We start from the raw sequence: 21,194 nt of genomic DNA on the forward strand, positions 1-21,194 counted from the left end.
CTGAGGTCTCAACCCACTCTCGCCCTGCCTCGGTCTGGAGCCACTCTTGCCCTCCCTCCATCTTCAGCCAGTATCGCCCTGCCTTGGTCCGAAGCCAATCTTGCCCTCCCTCATTCTGGAGCCACTCTCGCCCTCCCCTTGTCTGCAACCAGTCTTTCCCTCCCTGGCTCTGCAGCCACTCTCGCCCTGCCTCCATCTGCAGCCAGTATCGCCCTTCCCTAGTCTTGATCCACTCTAGCCCTCCCTCAGTCTGGAGCCACTTTCGCCCTCCCTCAGTCTGGAGCCACTCTCGCCCTCCCAGGGTCTGGAGCCACTCTCGTCCTCCCTCCATCCGCAGCCACTCTTGCCCTCCCTCAGTCTGAAGCCGGTTTTTCTCTCCCTCGCTCTGGAGCCAATCTTGCCCTCCCTCATTCTGGAGCCAGTCTGGTCCCTCATCCTGGGGCCACTCTGGTCCTTCATCTTGGGACCACTCTGCTCCCTCATCCTGGGGCCACTCTACTCCCTCATCCTGGGGCCACTCTGCTCCCTCATCCTGGAGGCCGTATCGCCCTCCCTCAGTCTGCAGCCAGTATCTCCCTCCCTCGGTCCGCAGCCACTCCCGCCCTCCCTCGGTCCGCAGCCACTCTTGCCCTCCCTCGGTCCGCAGCCACTCTCGCGCTCCCTCTGTCCGCAGCCACCCTCGCGCTCCCTTGGCCCGCAGCCACTCTAGCCCTCCCTCGGTCTGGAGCCACTCTTGCCCGCCTAGAGACTGCAGCCATTCATGCCTCCCCTCGCGGGTCTGTAACCACTCTATCCCTCCTTCGGTCCGTAGCCACTCTAGCCCACCCTGGGACTGCAGCCACTCTTGCCCGCCCCGAGAACGCAGCCATTCACGGCCCCCTCCTTGGGTCTGCAGCCAGGCACGCCCATCTAGGGTCTCTACCCAGAATCGCAAATCTGAACTGCTATCTCCCCGGAGCCATAGTAGACCGATAAGAATTGACAACGGCTCCGGCGGCCGAACGAGGAAGGATAATGAGTGATTTAATCTTTGGGGGTCCTCGGGTTCTATAGCTTGGCTGTGCCTCTGCAGTTCTAAGAGCGCATCCAGGAGGGCCGTGCTTTCTGGAATCTCCTGTATCATCAAGCGGAGCGAGGATTCAGCGAGTAGGGACTGGGGCGATGGCATATCGTGTACTTGAGGGAGGCTGCAGTTTGCGGCGTCGGAAACATAGTCACGAATGGATGAGTGATAGATGTTCACGGGGAGAGTGCTGTCTGAAGGGATATCCATGACAGATCGCAGTTGCACTAGTGTTGTCTCCACATCCCTGCCCAGGCCAGAGCCAAGAAGTTTCGAGATCTGTGACACCGGCAGAGGGTCTGCAAGAGCAACGACGATGGACAAGTGCAAGTATGCGCGCTTGGGGTCGGCACACGTGGACAGGATAGAGTCGTACAACTTGTAAACCTCCGTTCCTGGTAGCAGCTTGCTCGTCAGCTCGAGCATCAGCTGCAGCCGGCCGTGGGGATCAGTGTCTCCATCATCGATAAACTTCATCATCGTAGACGCCACAATGAAACGTCTGCCTGCTCGGCTCGCCAGCCGCTCAAGTTCATCTCTCGATGGCTGCGGGAAATCGGGATGGCGACTCGCCAGCTCTCTGAAGGAATGCTGCAAGAAAATATAGGTGTCGTTGTCGACATCGGCGCCATCTAACGAGATGATCGTAGCAACGCCGTCCCCAGACATTTTTACTGGTATCTCGCAAACCAGTGGGCGTACCTCGTCTTTCTCAAAGGCTTTACGGATATGCGATTCTGTGCGACTCGTGAGGAGAATGTGGGTACCACGGGTATATTAGGTGTCACTGAAGAGCTCGTGCAAGGAGAAGGATAAGATCGGCAAGCTCGGGTTCGGATGTGCATTCATCGAGAGCATCGATGACAAACGTTAAAGGCGGACAATTGTTCAGCCTGGATTTAAGCTTCCGGAGAGGTCTGAGAAAGAACACCTCCATCTGGTCGCAGAGAGAGTTGCTAGGGTCTAGGAGAGCGGGATTCTCGCGGATGGCATTGTTCATGTCTGACCGGATGCTGGGAAAATTGCTAGCAAGCTGGTAGACAAGCGTCGCAAAGAAATATCCAGTGGTGCAGCGTTTGGTGTGCTTGCGCGAGAAAAAGAATGTTCCTGCGAGCCGCTTTTCGACTGTGGTCTCCTCTTGTTACTGTTAGACTTTTCATCTTTTCAGCTACAGTGAACGCAACAGCAGACTTTCCGACGCCCGCCGTGCCATGCAGCCAAATGAGCTGACTCTTCTCCCGGTCGTCTAATAAGGTGTGAATGTAGTCGAGAAGGTCGACTCGGGTCCCTTCCAAACATTTTGGGTGGGGCTGGCGTTCACTGGGAGTCATATTTCGCACCCTGGACGGCGACCTGGGACAGCCTCTCCCAAGTTCCTTCAGATGATCGAACTGCTAATGGTCAGAGAGCAAAAGGGAGGCAAAGAGATAGAAATACTGACAGTGATCCTGACTCATTGGCGACGGTTGTGACAGATGGGATTGAACGACTCAGGGAAGCTGGGTTTGAGGTTGTGGTTAGAAATTATCTGGGCGCTGGTGATCTTGAGGAACGACGTACGAAGATTTGAATCAAAAGACAAACACCCAGGCTGTTACTTGGATCTAAATTGGAGCTAAGGTAAGTTGTGAAACGGATTAGGTCGCGAAACGATAAATCTGTGGAGTGATGCAGAACGCAAAGCAAGATGGAGGATGGATGTTCAAGCCTTTTCGATATAAGTATTTTGCTGCGGAACGATAGATGGTGATGGAATGCGCTGGCAGTTGAAGAACGAGCCGGCGCTCATCTGAAGACAGGAGGCCGCTGCGGACATCATCGCTAGCCGTGACATGGGCCGGCACTGCACAGCCAAAGATAAACGACGCTGCCTGGTGACGGGTTCGACAGTTGGCGTGGTAGTTTCCTGAGGTTAAATATAAATCGAGAAAGAACTGTTGAACGCACTAGCGTTAATCTTAGCTAGTATGTATATTCGTGAGGTTGCCAGTCTGCATAGTACTTTCAAGTCACCTTCCTCTAAAGACACGTCATGCACAAGGTGATTATCACAGGGGCCCCGACTCCATTTGCCAACAAACTTCCATTCCTAATACGGCCAAACAAACCCTGTTCGCGAATCATACGACCGCCGGGACATACTTTCACGCATTCTGTCGAATAAAATCCACACGCTCTCACCCTACTTCCCACACCCGGTGGGATGGGCAGATCTATTCACACATGTCTCAAAGTTGAAAGGACAGTACGTATGCGCTATAGCTAGTGTCGTGCCTCTAAATCTCAACATATCCATCGACGGCTCCCTTGCAATTGGCGACTTAAGCGACTCCGTAACCTCCTTATCCACATCCGTCGTTTCTCTAGTGCCTCGAGATGACATTGCGCTCACGAACGAGAGCTTGCGTCTTAACGAGGAACTCGGCTTCTCAAATGTGGGCGCGCGTCTGGTTGCAGGAGGCCCCGAGGCTGCAGTGAGTACTGACATAGTCTTCCGAGACTCGAGCCCTTCCCGCCGACTCCTACGACGAAATTCAATCCAAAAGAACATTCAATGCCTAAGATTCAACTCCAGATTCTGACTCGCCAGTCCCCTAGGTGTCGGCGCTGGAGTCGATTGAGGTAGCACAGATTCTACAGAAAACGTGTTTCAATTTCTTTCAAATCATCAAGGCGGTTGTAGTTGTATATTTGGCAACAGGTTCCATTCCTAACAAGACCAAACATCCTCTCACATGGATTGATACTGAGCAGAAACCCGACTTCATATGGCTCACACTGTCAAGGCCAAACGAGTCCAGAAACGAAGGACTGACTAGCCAATTCTTCAACCTCCTGGCAGCGATGAAGATGACCACTCTCGTCCCGCAAAGATATGACAAGTTACTTCCAAAGCAGCTTCCACTCGTCTATATTAATTACAGAGCCCATGACCAGGCACACAATAAATTTCACTCTAATATCTCTCATCGATCTCATCCTAGATTTACCGAATCCTTCCCAATGTACTTAGTATGATTGGTTTTTTCTGTTCGAAACCTAAGTCTCCCGGACCCTAAGTCGACTCTTTCTGAATCTCAATGTTTGTGGTATCAAATCATCCATTGATCAAGCCATGGACTACGTGAGGCAGCCAAACGGCGACCTAGTGGGTCAACCCTTGCTAGGAAATTTCACTCTAGCAATTCTCGCATAGGTCTGCTTTGTATCTGCCAGTAAGCTTGGTACTTCTGACCAAAAGCTTCTAACACAAATACCATCAAGCTCTCCGTTCATAAATCCTACCACCGCTCGGACATGCTTGCACACATTCTGCCACGAGTATATCATTGTAGCCCTACAATATTCTTCTCAGTGCCCCGTCGAGCGCTCCTCGCTTTCCCTCTACGATCTATCGCCAGTGAATCCCATCGTGAAACATGTGAGTGAGATTGGTAGCGAAACATACGCGAAATATTGACATAGTCCACCTCAGCTCGTAGACGAACTAATCGTCGGATGCCCCAACCGAGCCTCCGGATGCACGCAGACATTCCAGAGGCAATTGTTGTCTGATCACATCAAGGACGCCTGCCAATGTGTCCCGATCCCTTGTTCAGAAGAGCAGTGTCGCAGGGTGATCCTTCGGAAAGATGTTGGTGGTGAGCACAAAGACGCGTGCACATACCGCTCGACGCAGTGCGATGTGTGTGGTGCGACCATCAAGAACAGCAATCTCATCGTGTGTGTGCCCGTCACGATCCATCCTTAATCTACTGACCAAGCTTGAGCCGCTCCACAACTTGGAGTATCCTTCCAAGTTTGCCGCTTGCGAATTCTGCTGCGAAGAGTTCCCGAGGCCACAGCTGCGAGAGCATGATGCCGTCTGTCACTACTATGAGATTCCATGCACGCACGCTAATGATGGCTGTTCCTGGTATGGACCCCGGCATATATTCTGGGACTATCATTCCCTCTCCTACCGAGCAATCAAAGATACCCCATTCAAATATCAGCGCTGGACACGGAAACCGCACGCTTTCAGACAAAAAGACCACCACTAAGGGACATTCAAAACATTCAGCAACGTCCTCGGTACCGACCAGATATCCAAGACCTACCAAAAAAAACAACTGCTCACCCATCAATCAATGCCTTCGACCACATCTTCTCAACTCCCAATCAAACCCAACAACCTTCATCCGCAGATCATGGAGGGCTCATCTTGCCGCGGCCAATAGTGACGTCGATGCGCTCGCACCCTACTTGCTACTCCCCCGAGTACGCACTCCCAGAATCCCAGAATTATCCCCGATCACGCTAGTCATTCAGCGAGATTGCAGATCCACACGTGTCTCAACAGATGTTGTATCAATACCTGTCGCGCCTCTAGTTATCAGCACATCCCTCGAAGTTCCCCTTAACGGCTTGTGTGACTCCGTAGCCACTGTATCCGCATCGGTCAGCTCCCTAGTGCGTCGAAACGACATCGCGCTTACGAACACAAGTGTGTCTTAACGAAGCACTTAGTGGGCTCTTTCAATATGTCGTTCACGGCATATGTGTAAGGGTATTCTTGCGTTGTTCCTCCCGTCTATCTTTATTTCAGTCTTTGCGTCGTGTGGCATTGTTCCAATAATGCTTATTTGATAGAGCTTCACCGTCATGAGGATTATCGAGAACTTGAACCCAAGTAATATCACAGGGGACAGATATGATGGGATAACAATGGTAGAGAGATGGAGAGACGAAATAAAAGAAGACAAGGCGAGGCATGGAAAGAGACGACGATGATGAATAAGGAGACGAAACGGATGACAGCGAGCAGGACCAGGATAAACGATGACCAGGGGGGGTAGCTAACAAGGGAATAACAAGTAATTGGACGACGAAGCGAAAGATTAAAAAATTATCCATACATAGATCTCGTGTGAAATCGATTTTGGGAACAACGTTCCTTGTTGGCTCAACTTCAAGTTGCGAATGAGAACTAGGCAAGACTCGTATCAGCAGAGACATGATGGACTCGTCCTATAGTTAAACATTGGAGAGGGTACGTACATCTTCGGGCTTGCAGCATCCAGTATAGCATCCACAACATGCCAAAGTCCCTCCGCACTTCCAAAGCAACTGCAGCACTTCTAGCCAAGCCTCCGACTCAGATCATTATCCTCCCTTGAAGCACCTACACCATCTGCTGTCCAAAAAGCACCCTCTAAACCAAGCAACGCACCGTCAACTGGTTCAACCACGTTCGCAGACTTGGGTCTTAACCCTCTTCTCGTTACTCACCTACAGTCCAAGATCGGCACCATAAATCCGGCATCTGTTCAACCCGTTGCCCTTCCTATCCTCACGAACCCTTCGGAGGAGGACATAAACGCGCGAGATCTGCTCATACAGTCGCAAACTGGTTCTGGAAAGACCACGTCATTCCCCCTGCCCATAATCTTCTCCCTCAGTACGCACTTTTACGTCGACCACTCAATAGGAATGCTCACCATTATAATCGCGCCTCCTCGTGAACTAGCGAAGTAAATTTCTGATGCCCCAGAGGCTTCATCAATTGACGATGAAAATGATGAACGTGTTGAGTTCGACGAAGACAACAGTGACGACGAAGATGACCACGCGGATGAAGAGGAGAAAGACCAAGAGTCGCTGCACGTTCCCTACCCCTCCCAGGCGCCCCATTATTCGGTCTTCGCGGCTTCCTGCTCACGCCCGTTCATCTCGCCCCTCTGCATTCTCAGCTACCCCTTCCTCAAAACCCAAAAAACCTGCCGTCACGTCCTCCATCCTCCTTTGCACATCTGTGGCATCTAGTGATCTTGACCTACCCTGGTTCGCGTACAGCACGACCTACCGTGCACAGTGGAACGGACAGCGCATGAAGGGGTGACGAAGCTTAGAGTGTCGTTGCGCCCAGCGAATCCGCATAGGTGAAATGGGTGGAGGAGAAGATGCGGGGCGATATGATGGGAGAAAAACTCGATGATGACGAACTCGACGTTACTCTTGAATGTACAAGTATCGTAAGTGCGCTGGCGAAGGGCTTTGGCGGGAAAGGCACCGAGCACGAGGAATGCACGACAGAAGTGCAACATTCTTTTAAACGTTGGGTTTTGCGGTGCAAAGATGTAAGCTCGATTTCGAGAGCAAGCCGAGTGTGCGTTGATATCGTCTTTGCAGAACGTTGAACTCGCTCAGAGAGCATTCACTTTGCTCGTGAGAGCATATGCGACCTGCCCCTCGAACGAGAAGCACATCTTCTACGTCCGACACTTTCACTTCGGACACCTGGTGAACGCATTCGCACCCCGTGAAGCACCCAATGTGATTACTAACGGGAAGAAGAAAATCTCCAGTGCATCCAAAACGGCTCGCGACATGCTGAATCTACAAAGCAGCACGATGTCGGCGATGCAGAGCAATAGATGCACGATACCGTCGGTGTGCAGGGCAGCCAATCGAAGAAGGGTGGCAAGATGATTAGCAGTAGGACCGACGAGTTTCAGATTGCAGCAGGCGCTGCCTTGGATTCACTTGTCCCTGGTTATCGACTCTAGTCAGACGGCAGTTCTAGTTTTTCCACTTCTGAAGTTCTATGGCATGTACCCAGTGCTAGCAATGTGGTGCTTACAATTGGGGTATGGAATATCATATTACAAGATGTGCAAATCGTATCTAATGATCGGTATACCGCATGTCGAAAATTGAGAGCAGGAATATGCGAAAGCTGTTCGAATGATGTAAAGTAACATAGAGTCATGCAAAACGCAAAAGAAAGCAAATCGAAGATACTTCAATACATATTCTACAACCCAGCTGGTTGTGCGAACCGCCTTTTTGGCTCATCTAGACGCTCGGGTGAACTCCATAGATGTCGGGATTAAATAAATCGCTCGTTGGTGGTCAGAGACAATATTTTCAATAACGAGCGGTGAACCACATCACGCTCTCCATCGCCCCAGAGCATACTGCGTTACCTTCTGGCGCTTTTGCCAGTCTTGGTCTACAAGCGCTGTTCGTCTCGTTTCAGATATAACTTAGGAGCGTCTGAATCAATAGGAGCATCCAAATCAAGCGGGCTGCCGTCGCTATTGATCTGAAACTCATCCAACGTGTGGATGTGCCATCGTGGAACACAGCGGCGTTGGGCCTCGGAGAAGGGACAGATGGCAAGGGGGGTGCAAGAGGTTCAGTAGCGGGGGAACACTGCGGGGTTGGGTTGATGGGGCGGGGATGAGAAACAGGGCTCGCATGTGGGGCAATGGGGAACGCCTCTGTGAGAAGAGGATTTGCGGGAGTTGACGGACGTCTCGTCAACATTTCAGAGGTGAAAGCAGGTGTCGAAGTTTCAAGTGTTGATTGTCGGGATTCGGCATTGATGGCTGAATGCGTATGATGAGAATGGCCCTAGCACAAGACAATGTCAGGTTTTGGAACTTTGGTGACAGAATTGAGGAACATACCTTTGCGAGTTTCTGCCCTTCAGATAGGATAACGAGGCAAGAGGGCAGACCCTTCAGACACCACTGCCTTTCGAGCCAGGAAAGGAGATGACGATCCCAGAAAGCCTGGAACACATGGTTGAGCATCTCATCCCATGGAGTCGTTGCATGTGAGAGATGGACAGCCCAATGTTGACAGGCATAATTGAGAGCGCCGGAAGCTGATCGACTTCGTGCATGTGCTTCGTTCGCAAAAGTGGTAAAGGCATTCATAGCACGGATAATCTCCCCGTCTGGTAATGCAGACGTGGAAGGATTGGGGTGCCTTAAGGCCAGGAATGTCGGAAGCATCAAGAAATCCGGCAAGCTCATGAACTGCTGGACTGCTTGGAAAGCTGGCAATTCTGGGACAATGATAGTATACCGGCTGATTGCTTCTAGTGTACCTGAGAATTCTTCCATTCTCGCCCAAGCAGACGCTACAGGGGTGAATTTCCAGGCTCGACCTTCAGGCATCTTCAGCCAGTATCTCCCCTCCGGGGTGTTCAGCCAGTCTTGCCCTCCCTCGGTCTGCAGCCAGCTTTGCCCAGGCAGGGTCTGCAGCCAACCTCGGCCTCCCTGATCATGCAGCCAGTCTTGCCCTCGCTGGGTCTGCAGCCAGTCTCGCCCACCCGGGGTCGGCAGCCAGTTTCGCCCTCGCTGGGTCAGTAGCCAGTTTATCCCAATCTGGGTCTGTAGCCATTGGTCTCGTCCGTCCTGGGTCTGCAACCACATTTGCCCGACCCAGGTCTGCAACCAGTCTTGCCCTCCTTGTGTCTGGAGCCAGTCACTCCCAGCCTGGGTCTGCAGCCAGCCTCGGCCGGCCTCAGTCTTCGTCCAGTCTTCCGCTTCCTGGGTCTGCAGCCAATCTCTGCCGGCCTTGGTCTGCAGCCAGTCTCTCCCAGCCAGGGCCCTCAGCCAGGGTTCCACTCCCAAGGTCTGCATTGAGTCTTCCGTTCCCAAGGTCTGCAGCAAATCTTGCCCTCCCTGGGTCTGCGGCAAGTCTTGCCCAGCCTGGATCATCACCTGGCATGGCCTTTTCCTGAACTGGGTCTCCAGCCAGTCTCTCCTGGCCTCGGTAAACCACCAGTCTCTCCTGGCCTCACTCTCCAGCCAGTCTTTCCCTCGCTGGGTCTCCAGCCAGTATTTCCCTCGCTCGGTCTTCAGCCAGTCTTTCCCTCCCTTGGTCTTCAGCCAGTCTTTCCCTCCCTTGGTGCTCAGCCAGTCTTGCCCTCCCTTGGTCTTCAGCCAGTCTTGCCCTCCCTTGGTCTTCAGCCAGTCTTGTCCGGCCTCACTCTCCAGCCAGTCTTGCCCTTGCTTGGTCTGCAGCCAACCTTGCCCTTGCTTGGTCTGCATCCAGTCTCGCCCGGTATGGCTCTCCAGCCAGTCTTTCCCTCGCTGGGTCTTCAGCCAGTCTTGCCCTCCCTCGGTTTGCAGCCCTCCCTTGGTCTTCAGCCAGTCTTGCCCTCCCTTGCCCTGCATCCAATGTAGCCCTCCCTGGCCCTGCAGCCAGTCTTGTGCACCCCGAGTTCGCAGCCAGTCTTGTCCGCCTCTTGTTTGCAGCCAGTCTTTCCCTCCTTGGGTCTGCAGCCAGTTTTCCCCACCTTGGGTTTGCAGCCAGGCACGCCCGTCCAGGGTCTCCAGCCAGGATCGTAAATCTGAACTGCGATCTCCTCGAAGCCATAGCATACCAATAAGAACTGACAGTGGCTGTGGTGGGTGAACGAGGAAGGCTAATGAGCCTTTTAATCTCTGGGGGTCCTGGGATTGCATAACATGCCACTGCCTCTGCCTCTGCAACTCTGAGAGCGCATCCAGGAGGGCCGTACTTTCTGGTATCTCCTTCATCATCAAGTGGAGCGAGGATTCAGCCAGAAGGGAGTGGGGTGATGGCATATCATGTACTTGAGGGAGGCTACAGTTTGCAGCGTCGGAAACATAGTCACGAATGGATGAGTGGTAGATATTCACGGGTAAGCTGTCGTCGGTAGGAATATCCATGACAGATCGTAGCTGCATCAGTGCTGTCTCCACATCCCTGCCCAGGCCAGGGCCAAGAATTTTCGAGATCTGTGACATCGGTAGAGGGTCCGCAAGCGCAATAACGACGGACAAGTGCAAGTATGCGCGCTTGGGGTCGGCACACGTGGACAGGATGGAGTCGTACAACTTGTAGACTTCCGTTCCTGGTAGCAGCTTGCTCGTCAGCTCGAGCATCAGCTGCAGCCGGCCGTGGGGATAATTGTCTCCATCATCGATAAACTTCATCATCGTAGACGCCACAATGAAACGTCTGCCTGCTCGGCTCGCCAGCCGCTCAAGTTCATCTCTCGATGGCTGCGGGAAATCGGGATGGCGACTCGCCAGCTCTCTGAAGGAATGCTGCAAGAAAATATAGATGTCGTTGTCGACATCAGCGCCATCTAACGAGATGATCGTAGCAACACCCTCCCCAGACATTTGCACTGGTATCTCGCAAACCAGCGGGCGTACCTCGTCTTTCTCAAAGGCTTTACGGATATGCGATTCTGTGCGACTCGTGAGGAGAATGTGGGTCACGGGTATTTTGGTGTCACGAAGAGCTCGTGCAAGGAGAAGGATGAGATCGGCAAGCTCGGGTTCGGATGTGCATTCATCGAGGGCATCGATGACAAACGTTAAAGGCGGACAATTGCTCAGCCTGGACTTGAGCTTCCGGAGAGGTCTGAGAAAGAATGCCTCCATCTGGTCGCAGAGAGAGTTGTTAGGGTCTAGGAGGGCGGGATTCTCGCGGATGGCATTGTTCATGTCCGACCGGACGCTGGGAAAATTACTAGCAAGCTGGTAGATAAGCGTCGCAAAGAAATATCCAGTCGTGCAGCGTTTGGTGTGCTTGCGCGAGAAAAAGAATGTTCCTGCGAGCCGCTTTTCGACTGTGGTCTCCTCTGTTACTTTTAGACTTTTCATCTTTTCAGCTACAGTGAACGCAACAGGAGACTTTCCGACGCCCGCCGTGCCATGCAGCCAAATGAGCTGACTCTTCTCCCGGTCGTCTAATAAGGTGTGAATGTAGTTGAGAAGGTCGACCCGGGTCCTGTCCAAACATTTTGGATGGGGCTGGCGTTCATGGGAGTCATATTTCGCGCCATGGACGGCGACCTGGGACAGCCTCTCCCACGTTCTTTCAGACGATCGAACTGCTAATGATCAGAGAGCGAGAGGGGGGTTAAGAGATGAAAATACTGACAGTGATCCTGACTCATTTACGACGGTTATGACAGATGGGATTGAATGATTCAGGAAAGTATTAAGTAGCTGGATTTGAGGTTGTGATTAGAAATCCTTTGGGCGCTGGTTATCTCGAGGGACGACGTACGAAGATTTGAATCAAAGGATCAACACCCAGGCTGTTACTTGGATCTAAAGTGGAGCCGAGGTAAGAAGTTGTGAAAAGGCTTAGGCCGTGAAACGATAAAGCTGTGGAGTGATGGAGAGTGCAAAGCGAGATGGAGATGGAATGTATGGATAAATGTTCCAATATATTCAGCTATGGGAAGCTCGCTGAATGGTGATGTTGAATGCAGTTGAAGTCGGATGAGTGGGCGGCGGACGCTCGTCTGGTTGTAGCCTGTAGGAGGACACGAGATTGCTGTGAGTGCCGGCATTTGTCGGAAATTTGCGATAGCGGTTGCAATGACCCCCTATTTAGATGTCATTGAAATGTCGCCTGAAATGATAATGTAATACTGATTGCTGAGTTTCAATCAATTGTAAGCTGTGATGTGACATATCAAGTCATGCATATATGCTTCCCCTCATCATTCTATCAACGCAAACTCTTTGCACTTCCTCAATCCTTCAAATCTCTGTATATATTACAACTTTGCATTTCTATCACAAAATGGCCCCAGACCGCACGAGGTTCTGCGATTTATGCAGCCAGGATATCAAGCCACGAGGCTGGACGACTCACCGGAAAGCTTGCAAGACTAACACAGAAAAGCGATGTCGCGATCAGGTCATTGTAGATGCAATTCGGAAAGACAAAGGTATATCGACTTTGTGTTGGATCTAAAAGTTGAAGATCAGTCTTGTTATCCAGCAGCGAACTCTGTGCTTGATGGATGACGGACAGCTTGACCCAGTCGCGCTAACACACCAAGTACGTGTGATGCTATTTTGATGTCTGTATTTCTCACTATTCTGTCTCCCAGTCAAGGCAAGAGATCACCAGCATGACTTTGCACATGGTCTTGATGTAGACTTCGGCCTGATCAGTGAGTCTAGCAAGTGATCTTGCTATTGTTACTATCTATAACACTATTGATTTTCAGACCCTCTTGAACCTGAACTCGTGGATGCTGCAGCACTCCCTACCTATTCGCGTGACGATATAAAGGTTGAATACCACCCAAATAGTGGTATTGAGATGAAAGTCCATGCATTTGATAATTTCCATCGTCGTCCGGCAGCCTCTTCAGTTCATACTCCTCCTGATAACCAGCCTTGGCGCCCATTTCAATCTCGGCTCAAATTTGACGTTGCTGAGCTCGCTCTCGAGGCTGGATTAAACAACAAACAGACAGACCACCTGATCAAAATTTGCCATCACAATTCTGTTGGAAAGGAAAAATTCACATTTAGGAACCATAAAGATATTCACAGCAAGTGGGAAGCAGCATCTCATCGCATCACAAAGGTGGTGTCATTTCCCACTGTATGAAATCAGAATCTGACCTTGTTCGAAGTGCAGTTCATGAAAGAAGTGATCTCAGTGCCTTATGATGGCAAGATGTGGGACTTTGATGTACACTACAGGGATCTTTGGGAACTGGCTACTGACCTGCTTCGGGACCCCCGCCTGTTCCCGCACTTCACATTTGATGCACAGCGCTTATCAAAGTTTGATGGGCAAACTTTCATCCGCTTCATAGATGAACCTTTCACTGCACAAGACTTTTGGGATGTGCAAGTATGTGTTGATTCAAATATTCAGTCTTATATATATATATAAAACATTGTACGTTTGTAGTCGCAACTACCACCAGATGCAAAGCCGCTAGCTGTTAAGGTCGTGCTCAAGGGAGAGGTTACTCAAAGGGCTTCGGCTTCAGCTTGTACGCTGCGCCCCTTACCCGAGTACGTGCCCTTTAATTTCCAGGGGACAGAGGGGAAGTCCAATGGAAGTCTGGGGAGTTCCGAAGGACTTAGTGTCGGTGGAGTTCGGCAGAACTCCGGAAGGTTTATACGGGGACGGAGTAAGGCTACTACGGAAGTCCGGAGTAGAAACTGAACAGAGGTTAGACTACCCTAAGGTAGAGCCAGAGAAGTAGTCCTAAGGTTTAACCCCTAAGACTTGGAGGTGGACAAGAGGTGAGACTCAAGTCCGGAGATTGCAGGAATGAGCAGAACTAAGATGATATTTGAACTGAGGAGTTCCGGAGTATTACAGGGGTTTATATACTGTAGGTATCATGTAAGTAAATCAGTCAGCAAAGGTAAGGGCTATGTACAGAGCATGTGGAAAGTCTATTACTAAGTGTAGCGGATCAATAAGCATAGCGGAAAGAACATAACCGGTAACTGGAGCAATGGCTAATCTAAAAGGAGTTAGGGGTGAGTGCGGAGATGAAGGCGGAGTGCCAGGCGGAATAGTAAGATGGAGGACCGGACTTTAATGAAGTAGATCCGGAATTCCGGATCCGGAGGTATGGGATATGACACTAGCTTTCATTCTGTATGCAGATAAAACAAGGCTATCGTCGTTTGGCACTGTGAAAGGTTACCTGGTTGTTGCACGCTTAGCAAATCTACCTACAGACATCCGGAACGGATGGGGTATAGGTAGTGGCTACATTGTAGGATGGCTACCAATTGTATGATCCGATATCTGTCTCATCATCGGTGCTGATGGCGCAGTTGTTAGGTGCTGGAAGATAAAGACCATGCTGGAAAGGCGAGCTGGGTCAACTTCAAAAACACAGTCTGGCACGAGTCGTTCACGAGAATCACGTCTTCGTTGGCATCAAAATCAAAGACTGGACAATGGTATTCCTGCCTGGATGGCGTTAATAGGTGGTTCTTCCTTTGTGTATTAATTTTGTCAGCTGATTACGAGGAACAGTAAGTACTAATTTTTTGCTTGTATTCTAAATCATGTTTTCGCTAACAATAATTTACAGGTGCATCATGTCACTTATCTGAGGGATCATGAGCCTTTGGCCATGTCCCATCTGTCTTGTTCCTCGAGATGAGCTTTGGGATACCTCAAAACAATATCCCTGCTGAACTGCAAACACATCACATGATATTGTAATGGCTGCGCGGGAAAAAGACACCTTTGAAGAACTGGAGGAGATCCTCAAACAATATGGACTTCGTGACATTATTGTGAGTTTCATGTCTGCTTGCGAAGCTCTTAAACTTACTTTCAGAATTCACTATGGGCCATCCGGTACTCGGATGTCCATTGAGCATTGTCGCATGACCGATGCCACTATAACCATGGTGGCCTTTGGTCACATCATTACTGGGTTGAGCTGCAAAAGTGCTTGGCGAGTCTTGGAAGGGCAAAAGTAGCCCAAGTTGATAAGAAGTGTGTCCATTTTTTGTGCTATCTAACATGTTACCGTCTTCTAATACATCTATAGCTTTGTGGTGTTTCCGCGCTGGCGAAATTTGAAGCACCCGAACCAGGTAATAAATGTTGCATTTGCAGACAGCTCTGTCCATGAAGATATCTCAAAGGTTCATGGTTTTAATATTTTGCACAATCGTCTCACAAACATGTTATGCTCCATTGATTCACAGATGATCATTTATGCTACACACAACATCCTGACAGAGGAGGACTCTCTGCTCAGATACCTTCTGCTTCGCTGCGTGCACCTTTACCTTGAGGTCGACATGTATGCTGCCTTTGAGGTTCACACAGCCAATACAATCAGTGAAGGCAGAAGCGCCGTCTGAGCTCTAACAGCATTCATGAGGGTACGTCTAATGATACTCTACTTTAGCAAATGAATAGTAGATTGATACTTTAGTAGCAATATATCACGGCAACTGTTAAGTACCATGCCGGCTCAAGAGGCAGAGGGGTCAGGGCTTGGCTTCAGCTCTTGCGCTGCGCCCTTAGCCGAGTACGTGCCCTGAATTTGGAGCGGGTTCGATGTTGTCTGATGATAGGATGAATGGACTGCTTTGGTCCGCTTGAGGGTTGGGAAGTAAGAGCTGCTAGTGGCAGGCCGACTAGGAGCGGAGCGGAGAAGACGGGGGTTGATGCGGAGGGTGGATAGGAGCAGTGGGAATGTTTGGCAGAGGCGGAGAAGGCGGGGGATGATGCAGAGGGACGAGGGAGGATATTGGATAGGGGCGGAGTATATGGAAAAGACTTAGAGCTCAGCTCTAAGTCGGAGCGGGGGATCGGAGGGTCGGAGGTGACGACAAGTTGAGACTTGTGTCCAGAGGAGGCAAGGTCCTACTGAGAATTCTAACAAGGTGTAACTGCGAGAAGACAAGTAATATTAAGACTAGGGAAACATATCTAAGTACAGGATATGTTATATACTTTTATGTGAGGCAGTGATCAGGATAACTATGTAGTAAAGCTATGTACCAAGGATATAATTTGTAAGTACTTTACATAGGTGAAGACATAAGTCGGAGCGGATATCAATATGTATGCATCGGATCAGCAATCGGGCGGTAATAGGAATTACCGGTGATCCAGAAGTAAGAGTCTATGTACCGAAGGGGAAAGTATATGTCTAAAAGGGGAAAGGGATCCAGTTGAATGGAGAGGTTTATGGAAGGGGACCGGTTGAGCGGTTGAGTGGAAGTGTAGGGCGGAATGCGGGTTTTGTGGTAGAGCGGAGCGGAGGATGGATGGGGTGGAGGGGGTCGGAAAGTGGGGCGGATATCAGTATCGGAGCAGTCGGATCTGGTATATGACAGCAACTGACCAGGAGGACGACAAGAATTGGAGTTTTCCTAAACTCCATATGACTACACATCTATTCAATGATATTGAGGCCAAAGGAGCCATGAGGAACTACAATACGAAGCCAAACGAACAAATGCATGGGCCATTGAAGGACTCATACCAGAACTGGACCAACTTTAAGAACTTTGCAGCACAGGTGAGGTACATGGCTACTTTTTCATTTACCTACTGATCTTGTATCATAATTACAGATTCTTCATATAGACCACTGGCTACTCGTTGCGGATGACATTCATCGTCAAGTCTTCGACTTGGATGAATATGTAAAGGTGACATCACAGGACCAAGTAAATGACGCCGATGACATCGACGACAACACAAATGAGGATGATGCTGACTCCGAGTCAGACCCTATCATACATGATTTCATCCCTTTGGATGGGTCTATGCATGTGAAACTTGGGTCGAGGCAAGCTCCACAGGCCTTTAGTCTCATTGAGAATGCTCACCAGGATGACGACACATTTACTAACTTCCGTGTCAAACTGAACTCGTTTTTAAATGTATTTCTACCTGCAAGTAACATACCCCTGCCAGACGGGAAAAGAGTTCATCTCCCATCGAATCACACAGTAAGTTTGTTTTATTCAGTAACCCTTGATACTACACTAATAACACAACAGATCATCAAGTGTCGATATCTGCGAGTCAACTATGAGTCGATGGTAGATTGGTGACAACACACAGATTACCTTCACTGCAGTCCACGGTTCTTTAATGCACCACATTTTGATTGCGTGTTCATCCAGACCAAGTAAAAGGTCATCCTTGGACACCTGCTATTCCTTTTTGAGTGCCCAGTTGGAAAGGATGTGTTTCCACTTGCTCTTGTCCATCCATATGATGCTCCCACAGGTCCACAACTTCGAAAAGACAAGCATCTCAACCTTTTTAGGGTTTGAGCAAAACCACGGGCACAGGCAGAATTCTTCTCTGTCAGGTCAATCCTTTGCGGGGCACTTCTAGTGCATGACGAAAACCTCGATTACCTTGTTGTCAACATGGTTGATACTGACATGTTCCTTTGTGTGAAGGAAATGCATCTGCAGGCAGGGCATGTGGTGCGCATTTGATTGGTGAGTGTGGTGTCTCTTCGACAAGTCTGATTTGTATTAACATATGGGATCACTATGATGCACAGCACCCTGGCTCCAATGTAACGAGGCATGAGCAAAGGAACCTTGCGCAAGCGGCGGATGCGGTACACTCCTTCTTGTCCTCGTACCACATCCATCATTCCCTGTTGTTCTGTTGTCCACAACGACTCTCTTCCTCCGCTTTTCTTTTCACCACCTGCCGCTCCATTTTCACCTGCTCCATCACCATAGATGTCGCTCCTCACACACATTCTTTGTGCACCCTTGCCATCCATGGCCAAATTAGAAGAATAGTGAGTTTTCATTGCTCCCAGTATCTTTTTCAGTGTTGACAAGTGTCTCGATATGTGCGGCCTCAAGGATTATTATGATCGAATTGTAGCTATCGATGAATACAACAAGCCTGGCAACGACAAGTTTACCTTCCTTTTGACAATGCGTGCTGGCGGTCTTGCCATCAACCTGACCACTGCTGACATCGTCATTTTATAGGATAGCAATTGGTTTTGGCAAAACTGTGATTGTGTGTCATTGCCCTTCATATGACCCTTGTGCTGTTCACTCATAAGCTGTCCACCTCTAGATCCGTGACCTTAAGGCGAGGATCTACGCTCTTCATGCTTTTGTTATTCGATGCTGATATTCATCCACTTAGAACGTTGCTCTATCAATGACTTTCTCTGGTCATGTGTACAACACGACTGTTGCACATTTTTCGCCATCTGGCTTCTACTGCGTGTCCACAGACACTACTGGAACAGGTGCGCCTCTACTTGTGTTGGGGGTGACGACAACATCTGCTAATCGGGGTGTGAAGTCAAGCAGAACAAGTGGTCAAACCTTGAATTTCTACTTGCGAAGAAGATCGCCCTGGTGTGCTACCCCATGCAAGAGCTCGAGCCTAACTATCTGACCACAAAAGGCAAGGTCTATAGCGAGGAAGCAGATTGGTACCTCTGCCGGCTCAACCACTAGTTTCCTGTATTCCGCTTTGATTGGTTTTTCAAGAGCTGGATGCCACAGGAACTGCAGTGCAGGTGTAATATGTTGCTAGGTATGATTGAGAAAGAGGCAGAGGTGAGGTAGGCGGAGGAGGTGAAGCCGAAGGGCGGGTCGCTGGTTCAGATGCCATCGTCAAGCATCAAGCCCTGCCATGAATGATGTTCGTGTTTGCAAAACCATCCACTGATGCTTGTACTAATATTACTCGCTATCTGCCACAATGTGCTTTTCATAGGACTGTTGTCATATCCTGTACCTCCGGATCCGGAATTCCAGATCTACTTCATTGAACTCTGGTCCTCTGTCTTACTATTCCACCCGGCGCTCCGCCTTCATCTCCACACTCACCCCTAACTCCTTTTAGATTAGCTATTGCTCTGGTCACCGCTTATGTCTTTTCCGCTATGCTTATTGATCTGTCCATTCCTACTTCATTTCCAACTTCACTGCTTTGATCCGTTACACTTAGTAATAGACTTTCCACATGCTTCATACATAGCCCTTACCTTTGCTGACTGATTTACTTACATGATACCTACAGTATATAAACCTCTGTAATACTCCAGAACTCCTCAGTTCAAATATCATCTTAGTTCTGCTCATTCCTGCAATCTCCGGACTTGAGTCTCACCTCTTGTCCACCTCCAAGTCTTAGGGGTTAAACCTTAGGACTACTTCTCTGGCTCTACCTTAGGGTAGTCTAACCTCTGTTCTGTTTCTACTCCAGACTTCCGTAGTAGCCTTACTCCATCCCCATATAGTCTTCTGGAGTTCCGCTGAACTCCACCGACTTCTGTCCTCCGGAACTCCCCGGACTTCCGTTGGACTTCCCCTCTGTCCCCTGGAAATTAAGGGCATGTACTTGGGTAAGGGGCGCAGCGCACGAGCTGAAGCCGAAGCCCTTTGAGTAACCTCTCCCTTGAGCACGACCTTAACAACTGTCTATAATCTACCCTGCACATCATTACCTGGCCCAACTACCTGTGGCAATGCCTCGCTGGTACATTATGCCTGGACCCTTCATGTGCAACCCAGCTATTACAAACATTGGACAGCATCATTTAATTTATGCACCATTTGTGCATGTTCTATTACTTGTGGTACATATTTCAACGCTTACAATTGATGGAGTGCTAACCAATATGTCTTGATTAGCAGGGGATTAGAACATTTCAAGGTTTCCATTACGACTATGGATGTGTAAAGCTGCTGTGAGTGATATTACGTCAAGCGTGCATGAGGTAGGCATAGTATTATTTAAAGTGTTGTATTAGTTGACTGATTTTGTGTCGCCTTCCCATCCAACAATATCCTTGTCCAAAGTGATTCCGGATGGACATGTCGCACGTTACACGGTTGTACTCAGACACAGAGAGTGACTTTGATGATTGGGATGGCGATCCTAGCCACATCTCTATTCCAGGCCCCAGCGCTTCTAAAGGGGAGCTCCTAGAGGTAAGACATAATTCGCTTGTCGGAACATTTACTAACTTGATTCATTTCAGACACTTAAAGTGCTGCAGGTTCAAATGCAGCGGCTTCAGGAAGAGAACAGGTCTATCAAGGAAGAAAACAAGACTTTGCATGCTGAGAAGCCCAAATGAAAACGGCATGCAGACACTCAGCACGAACTTAGCATGTACGAAGACACCATCACCATCTATGCTCGTAAGTATGGCATGATGGTTGAGATGTTTCCTAGTAGCGAGCTTCTCAACAAGAAGCTTCCGGAATCTCCAACTTCATTTGATAGCCCTGACCGATATGCGACTGCAGCAACGCAGGACTCTGCCTTCTTAGATGAACTTTACCAACATTTCCCTGAATCGTTGCACAAGATGATGGAAAGCTCTTATTTCAGTGATCTTGTATGTAGTTTGTTATTCCTCAACTTGTCATGTCACTGACGCTACAACATCCTTGTCTTAGGTACTGAAAAGTATTCCCGATGCCCGCACAAATGAAATCAAGAAGCTTCGTGGTGTTGCTGGTGATATCTTCAACCTTCCGTCAAAGTATTTCACCAACCCCAACTTCGAGAGAGCCACTATCCCTGAAATACAACAGCTACTTGGGGTGTCACGAATTCCTAATATGAACCATTTTTCATTTCTCGGTTTTCCTTCGGCTACTTCCAGTACCTGAGCTGGTCACGTGACTCCTCGTCATATGTCACCCGTTGCTTCTCCGATTGGCTCCCCTACTCCACGGGCTAGAACAATCTCGCTTCCTAAAGAAGAACCGGTCGGATCTTGGGTTTCTATTTAGTAACCGTCTTACTCAGTCGCTTATATGTCATGAAGTCATACTTACTCATCTGCAGTATCGTACGACTCTTTTCTCATTGGCTGATTTCTTTCAGACTCCTACTCAATGTTATATATAAAAGTAGGGTAGTTAGCGTAAGAGCTCCTTAGACTTAACCTCTTCGTTTCTACTGTTGTAGTGACTTAGACGTTCACGCTCAATACTATCCTGTTCCTCATCATCTTTGACCGAGTCCTAGTGGTTGTGAACTCGCCTTCATCATTATTGGTGAACGTTGGTCATAACATGGGGTGACATCTGCTACAAATCAG

The 21,194-nt window shown here is 49.4% G+C and overlaps 6 protein-coding genes across 6 annotated transcripts; 5 read left to right on the forward strand and 1 right to left on the reverse strand.

The window, feature by feature from the left end:
- Nucleotides 1-4,198: 4,198 nt before the first annotated feature.
- EDB91DRAFT_1295911 (uncharacterized protein) lies at nt 4,199-5,040 on the forward strand (the record flags this gene model as incomplete). The annotated part of the gene is made up of 4 exons (XM_041324915.1): nt 4,199-4,278; nt 4,328-4,484; nt 4,539-4,784; nt 4,834-5,040. Coding segments are annotated over 4 exons (690 nt in total), but the record flags the coding sequence as incomplete, so codon positions are not given.
- Nucleotides 5,041-5,475: 435 nt separating this feature from the next.
- On the reverse strand, nt 5,476-6,394 carry EDB91DRAFT_571179 (uncharacterized protein). The gene is made up of 4 exons (XM_041327743.1): nt 6,276-6,394; nt 5,704-6,032; nt 5,542-5,636; nt 5,476-5,489 (listed from the first exon to the last, which is right to left on the reverse strand). Exons 2-3 carry the CDS (start codon nt 5,957-5,959, stop codon nt 5,569-5,571), a joined length of 324 nt encoding a protein of 107 aa, XP_041175078.1. The 5' UTR covers nt 5,960-6,032; nt 6,276-6,394; the 3' UTR covers nt 5,476-5,489; nt 5,542-5,568.
- EDB91DRAFT_1056463 (P-loop containing nucleoside triphosphate hydrolase protein) lies at nt 6,218-6,580 on the forward strand (the record flags this gene model as incomplete). The annotated part of the gene is made up of 1 exon (XM_041314009.1): nt 6,218-6,580. A coding segment is annotated over one exon (363 nt), but the record flags the coding sequence as incomplete, so codon positions are not given.
- Nucleotides 6,581-12,415: 5,835 nt separating this feature from the next.
- EDB91DRAFT_1348420 (uncharacterized protein) lies at nt 12,416-13,938 on the forward strand (the record flags this gene model as incomplete). The annotated part of the gene is made up of 6 exons (XM_041325969.1): nt 12,416-12,538; nt 12,593-12,676; nt 12,734-12,791; nt 12,849-13,213; nt 13,268-13,486; nt 13,547-13,938. 6 exons carry the CDS (start codon nt 12,416-12,418, stop codon nt 13,805-13,807), a joined length of 1,110 nt encoding a protein of 369 aa, XP_041175080.1. The 3' UTR covers nt 13,808-13,938.
- A 2,576-nt stretch (nt 13,939-16,514) lies between these two features.
- EDB91DRAFT_1250678 (uncharacterized protein) lies at nt 16,515-18,588 on the forward strand (the record flags this gene model as incomplete). Its single annotated transcript, XM_041323256.1, has 4 exons — nt 16,515-16,652; nt 16,708-17,088; nt 18,269-18,374; nt 18,431-18,588. The coding sequence occupies 4 exons, from the start codon at nt 16,515-16,517 to the stop codon at nt 18,586-18,588; spliced, it is 783 nt and encodes a 260-aa protein (XP_041175081.1).
- A 1,365-nt stretch (nt 18,589-19,953) lies between these two features.
- Nucleotides 19,954-20,219, forward strand: EDB91DRAFT_1250679 (uncharacterized protein; the record flags this gene model as incomplete). Its single annotated transcript, XM_041323257.1, has 2 exons — nt 19,954-20,070; nt 20,121-20,219. 2 exons carry the CDS (start codon nt 19,954-19,956, stop codon nt 20,217-20,219), a joined length of 216 nt encoding a protein of 71 aa, XP_041175082.1.
- Between the last annotated feature and the right edge of the window lie 975 nt (nt 20,220-21,194).

This window comes from Suillus paluster, assembly GCF_016628075.1.
Source record: "Suillus paluster strain FC165 chromosome Unknown EDB91scaffold_45, whole genome shotgun sequence".
Lineage (NCBI taxonomy): Eukaryota > Fungi > Basidiomycota > Agaricomycetes > Boletales > Suillaceae > Suillus > Suillus paluster.

Bases quoted from the DNA above. Each gene is read 5' to 3' on its own strand.
- EDB91DRAFT_571179 (XM_041327743.1), bottom strand. From the start codon at position 5,959: ATGGATAATTTTTTAATCTTTCGCTTCGTCGTCCAATTACTTGTTATT. The intron at 5,637-5,703 runs GTGAAGCTCTAT...AAATAAAGATAG, and splicing joins TCTCGATAATCCTCATGACG to ACGGGAGGAACAACGCAAGA.